We start from the raw sequence: 6264 nt of genomic DNA, 5'->3' as shown, positions 1-6264 counted from the left end.
TTGTTGGACAGGGATTGTGGGGACAGGGATTGTGGGGACAGGGATTGTTGGACAGGGATTGTGGGGACAGGGATTGTGGGGACAGGGATTGTTGGACAGGGATTGTGGGGACAGGGATTGTGGGGACAGGGATTGTTGGACAGGGATTGTGGGGACAGGGATTGTGGGGACAGGGATTGTGGGGACAGGGATTGTTGGACAGGGATTGTTGGACAGGGATTGCGGGGGGACAGGGATTGTGGGGACAGGGATTGTTGGACAGGGATTGTTGGACAGGGATTGTGGGGGGACAGGGATTGTTGTGCTGGAATAGGGATTGTGAGAACAGGAACTGTTGTCCAGGGCCAGCCCAACCAGCCCCGAGCAGCCCCCCACTCACAGATGGTGGAGCAGATGGGCCCCACTTGGAAGGTGGTGCCGTACACGGATTTGATGGCATCGGCAGCGGCTCTTCCCAGGGATTCCTGGAGAGGAGATCAGGGAGGACGAGTCAGGAAGCAGCCAAACTTCACGAGACACTCAGAGAAACCTCCACCCAGCCACAGCACTCCCAGCTCCCACAGGATTTCTGGGAAGGGGCACCACAGGTGGAATAATTCCCAACGGGTTCCATAATGGATCATCCAGTGTTTCATCTCACTGACTGTCAAGGGAAGGTTCAGGAGATACCAGAAAACCCCAAGGAATATTGGGGATATTCCAATACTCCAGGATCAGCTTTGTGCTCATTTCCACTCCATGATGGGGTTTTATGGAAAACAGAGCCGGGATCTTCATGGAAGTGGGAAAAAGGACGAGTGGCAACAAATTGCCACGGGGGAAAAAACCTGCATTTAGGCATTAGGGACAAAGAAAAAATCCAGGAGAGCTTTTGGAAGGGCGAAACTTTGGGAATTTGTGGGATTTGACTTCAGAAACGTGGAAACAAATCAAAACAACGACCCAAAGCTCAGCTTGACCCTGAGCCACCCCATCCCAAACCGGCTCCAGCTCCAAACCCCTTTCAGCCCAGGGCTGGGATGGACACCTCCAGAGGGGCTTTCCCATCGGAATTCCGGCGGTGAGGTCCACGTGGCTGCTGTTAGGGAAGAGCCTGGAGCACGGAGAGCTCCGGGAGGCAGCCAGACAGGGGAGGAGAAGGCAAAGCCAAGAGGAGGAGAAGCCAAAGCTTCTCGTGTCTCACCAGCTCGGCGTAGTCGTCGGGCCTGGTGCACTTGTATCCGTAGGGATACATCAGGAGCTGGGAATAGCTGTGGAGGGTGAGGAAGGCCTTGAAGTTCCCGTGGTTCCTGATGAAGTCAGCCATGGATTTCACCTCCACCTCGGACTCGGCGCTGGGGCCGTGGTAGGAGTCGGAGCAGGGCCAGCTGCTGGCCCCGGGACCTGGAGGGGACAAACCAGTGAGAAGGGACAGTCCTGGGAGGTCGAGGAAGACCCAGCAAAGCCAGGCTTTACTAAGGCAAGGCTTGAAATGCCGGCAAACCCTCGAGCAGCAGCGCCAGGGTGGGAATGTTTAAGGGATGTGCTTTGAGATGACACGACCTGGAACCCCCATCCCCGGAGGTGTTCCGTGCTGGGATGGGGCTTGGAGCACTGGGAGGTGTCCCTGCCTTGAACTAAACAGTGTTTCAGGTCCCTCCTGAGCCAAACCAGCCTGTAATTCCGTGATTCCACGAGTGCCACCTTCACCTCGTGCTCTTGGGTGATTAATCAACGCGAAATGGGAAACGGCTCCATCCCGAGGGACCCTTTGGAGTCCCTTGTGTTATTCCCGGTGCTCTGTGACGGGATCCAGGGCCCAGAATCTCCACATTCCTACCTCCAAAGCCCGCATCCCAGTTCCTGTTGGGATCCACCCCGTAGCAGATGCTGCCCGCGTTCTTGGAGCGGGTCTTCCTCCACATGCGGTTCTGGAAGAGAGGAAACGGCTCCCAAAAATGAGCAAATCCGGGTGTTTGGGTCAAAACTGCTCCCAGGAGGAGCTGCCATTCCCCAGGGGGGGATCCCAGGCGTGATCCCAGCATTATTCCCGATGGGATAACGGTCAGAACCGGACAGGGGTGGGGTGTTTAAGGTGAGTAATTTAAAATTCCTCCTTGTGGTTCCTTCTCACGGCGCTAAGAAAGGGACTTCCAGAGCCCGTTTCCCCATGTTTATTATTTCCTTGGAAGAGCAGGGCAGCTTCCTGGATCAGGCCCCTCACTCACCGAGGTGTGGGTGTACACAAAACCATCAGGGTTGGCCACTGGCAGCAGGAAAAGGTCCATCTTGTCCAGCAGGGAGGTGATGGAGGAGTCGGATCCGTAGCCGGAGGCGATCTGGGCAGAGACAGGACAGCACACCCCAGTCAGCAGAGCATTCCTGCCCCAGGTGCCCTCACAGCTGGGAACAGAGTCTGGATTTTGAGGCAGGGGAACAAGAGTATCAGTTGCCTGGTGGCCAATTAATCTGTTTGATTTGGAGGTTAATGGGGGAAAGCAACAAAATTTCCCACTCCCTTGTCCCGGAGAACCGACCAAGGCCCCACACTGGGATTGAAGCAGAGCAGCCAGGCTGGGAATACTCAACTGGGCTGCACTCCTGGGGTGGTTTAGGCACCTCCAGCAGGGTTTAAACGCTTGAAATGGTTTAAATTTACAGAGAGATGGAGGTTTTGGGCATTGCTGGGGGAGGGAACCAACCACAGAGCGTCTCCCTGCACCGGGAGAGCGAAGCAGCAAAACAATCTCCAAGGCCTTGGTTTTTTTTGTGGGATTATCAGCCCCCTTCTTGTCAACAACTCCCTATGAACTGCTGCACTTTGTCTCCCTGAACTGCTGCATTTTGTCTGCCTAAACTCAGCTCTTCCAACAAGACACCGTGTGCTCCAGGTAGCCACAACATCCTCTGGGAGTCGGTTTTGCGATGGGCGGAGGATCAGCAGAGTTAATGAAACACACGGATGTGACGTCCTTGGAATGCTCTGAGGCACTCCCAGGACGAAGCAGAAGAGCTCAAGGGGACCTGGCTGGCGATCCAGAGGGCGCTGGCCTGGGTGACCCACTCCCGGGAGTGGATGCCGGCGTCGAGCCAGATGGCCGGGCGGTTGGATCCGCCGGTGCTGAACTGTGGGAATGAGAGGGAAAGAGTCAAATCATCCATCAGCCAAGACCATCCCAGGCAGGCTGGGGTGATCTGGGCCAGGCTCTGCCGTGCCTGTCCCACGCCAGGCACACCCTGGGACATTTTGTTGTACCTTGAGGGCGTACAGAGGGCGCTTCTCGTAGGATTCCCCGATCTGGATCTTCTCCACGAAGCTGTGCTCGGATGCAAGGTGGTCCAGCTCCGCATAAATCTGGAATGAGGAGCCACGAGGATGCTCATGACACATTTCATGGAATTGTGGGCTAGTTTCGGTTGGAAGGGACCTTAAAAACCATCTGGTTCCAACCCATCCTGGGTTGCTCCAAGCCCCATCCAACCCGGCCTTGGACACTTCCAGGGATCCAGAGGCAGCCACAGCTTCCCTGGGCAGGGAGTCCATTATCTCCCTATTTCAAGATTCCTTTATTTCTCTGTCTCAGAAGGAAGGGGTTTGGAGTCCATGGAAAAGTCTGATTAGCACTTGCACTGATTGTTCTGACCACTAAATTAATTCAGGTAAAACCCAAAACCAGGCACCAAGAGAAGCTGGAGAGACATCTAGATCCTAAATATTGGAATTCTGATGGGAGACAGCGTGAAGAAAGGCCGGGAAAAAGGAAAGAACCCTCCTGCCCTGAGGGACTCACATCATCCAGGGTGTGGTAGGAGCTGAAGTCGAAGCTGGTGCTTCGCTCCCTCTGGGCGCTCTCGGCCATGTCCTGCTTCTCCTTGTCCAGAACATCCTAAAACGAGACATTCCAAGGGTGAGAAAAGCCTGCTTCGGTCACAAAATGAATTTCAAAAGGCAAATGTTTGTGCTGAGTTAACCAGAGAATTCCTGGAATGGTTTGAGTGAGAAGGGAACTGAAGGATCATCCAGTTCCATCCAGGGACACCTCCCACTAGCCCAGGTTGCTCCAGCCCGGCCTTGGACACTCCCAGGGATCCAGGGGCAGCCACAGCTTCTCTGGGAAACCCATTCCAGCCCCTCCTCACCCTCCCAGCCAGCAATTCCTTCCCAATATCCCATCTAGCCTTCTGGCAGTGGGAAGCCATTCCCTGTGTCCTGTCCCTCCATCCCTTGTCCCCAGTCCCTCTCCAGCTCTCCTGGAGCCCCTTCAGGCCCTGCAAGGGGCTCTCAGCTCTCCCTGGAGCCTTCTCTTCTCCAGGAGAACCCCTCCAGCTCTCCCAGTCTGGCTCCAGAGGGAATCCAGCCCTGGGAGCAGCGCCGTGTCCCCTCTGGACTCGTTGGTTCCGGTGCCATTTTGGGATCATTCCTCACGGGAAGATGTTGGATTGGTGCCCCAGTGGGCGACTTTTATCCTTGACTTCTCCTGACATGTTTTACTGAATCCTGAGTAACTTCAGGTGTGATTCCCAAATATCCGTGGCCAAAACACCACCCAGAATTCCTCCGGGGGTTGTCCCAGAGCGGAAACCCCGGAGTTCAAAAACCACTCAAGGAGGTTTTTCCGGGAGCACCTGCAGCAATCCCGGGATTGCCTTGGAGGAATCAACCCAAAAATAACAGGAGAACCTCACGGAAAACAGGGCGTGGGAGAGCCCACGCTGGGAACGAGGCCAAACCGGGAATTCTGATTTGCTTCCAGAAGGTTCGGAGGCTCCACGTGTGCCTGTCGGAATTCCCTACCTGCAGGTCCTCGATCAGGATGGAATACTCGATCCCCTGGGATTCCAGGAAGGCTTTGACCGACTGGACGCTGGCAGCAGGAATCCTCACGTCCACAGGGAGGGCGGGGGCAGAGGGGTTGATCCAGAAATCCAGCTGGGAAAGGGGAAGGAGGAAGGATTCGGTTGCGAGCGGCTCTTCCGGAGCTTTGGGAATGGCGGTTCCTCCCAAATCCAAGGGCTCCTGAGGTTCCAAGAGCCCTGGAACTCTTTGTGGCCTCACAATGAAATCATGAACAGGGAGAGGATCAAGTCAACGTTTCCCCCAATTCCAGGGCCTTCGGCACAAAAGCAAGAGGGAATTCCGTTTATTTGGATTTTTATGTGATGATATTTTATTATTTTCACTAGAAATAGTTTCAAAAAAGATTCTATTTTACAGCACTGGGTGACACAAACCCTGCTGGTTTTATTTCCCTTTTCCCCTCTCCTTTTCTGAGTTTTCATTCCTACACTATTCAAATAATCTTAAAGGGCACCAGTGTGAAAAATTCCCACCGGCAGGAGCAGCAACCTGGAATTTCACGGCGTGGTTTTGGGTTTCAACCTTCCAAATAATTCCTTCCACAGCACCTCCATTCCCACTGGAAAAACGGGGGTTTTAGTACCAAGGTTAAGAGCAAGAATAATCCAAACTCGATTGTAAATCCAGGAGGGGGAGAAAAAAAAAATAGGGATTCAGGCACTCCTGGACAGTGAGCTGGTTCTAGAGCTGGGAGAGCAAATACAGAGTATTGAGACAGTAAATTATATCTATATATTTTATGTTTATATATTTACAGTGATCTATTTTATATTTTTATATATATTGATATATTTTATATTTATCTATTTTGTATTGATATATTTCATATTCATATATAAATATATTGATACATTTCATATTGATATATTATACGTATATATTATATTTGTATATGTATATATTTTATATTTATGTTGATACATTTTATATTTTTATATTTATATTGATATATTGATGTATTTTATATTTCTATATTATATATTTTTATATTTATATTGATATATTTATATCATTTATAGTTATATATTATATTTATATATGTGCATATTATATTTTTATATTAATATGTTATATATATATTATATTTATGTTCCTATTTTATATAAATATATTTCTATATTATATTTGTATACGTATATATTTATATCTATATTTATATTTATATATTTTATATTTATATTTTTATCTTTTTATCTTCACATTGATATTTTTATATTTATACATTATATATGTATCTTTTTTATTTGTATTGATATATTTGTATCAATATATTTGTATCAATATATTTATGTATTTTATATTTATACATTATATTTATATATATATTTATATATGTATATATTTTATATTGATATTGATAGATTTTATATAGATATTTTAATATTTTTATATATTTATATTGATATTTTTATATTTATATATTATAT

At 49.1% G+C, this 6264-nt stretch overlaps 1 protein-coding gene across 1 annotated transcript; it reads right to left on the bottom strand.

The window, feature by feature from the left end:
* Nucleotides 1–332: 332 nt before the first annotated feature.
* LOC113941071 (carboxypeptidase A2-like) lies at nucleotides 333–5021 on the bottom strand (the record flags this gene model as incomplete). The annotated part of the gene is made up of 8 exons (XM_027632233.1): nucleotides 333–464; nucleotides 1184–1383; nucleotides 1820–1910; nucleotides 2208–2318; nucleotides 3004–3105; nucleotides 3236–3334; nucleotides 3771–3866; nucleotides 4775–5021. Coding segments are annotated over 8 exons (1078 nt in total), but the record flags the coding sequence as incomplete, so codon positions are not given.
* Nucleotides 5022–6264: the final 1243 nt, after the last annotated feature.

The sequence above is a fragment of the Corapipo altera genome, unplaced genomic scaffold (assembly GCF_003945725.1).
Source record: "Corapipo altera isolate COAL_440 unplaced genomic scaffold, ASM394572v1 131041, whole genome shotgun sequence".
Classification (NCBI taxonomy): domain Eukaryota; kingdom Metazoa; phylum Chordata; class Aves; order Passeriformes; family Pipridae; genus Corapipo; species Corapipo altera.
This window is presented reverse-complemented; position numbering and strand designations above follow the sequence as displayed.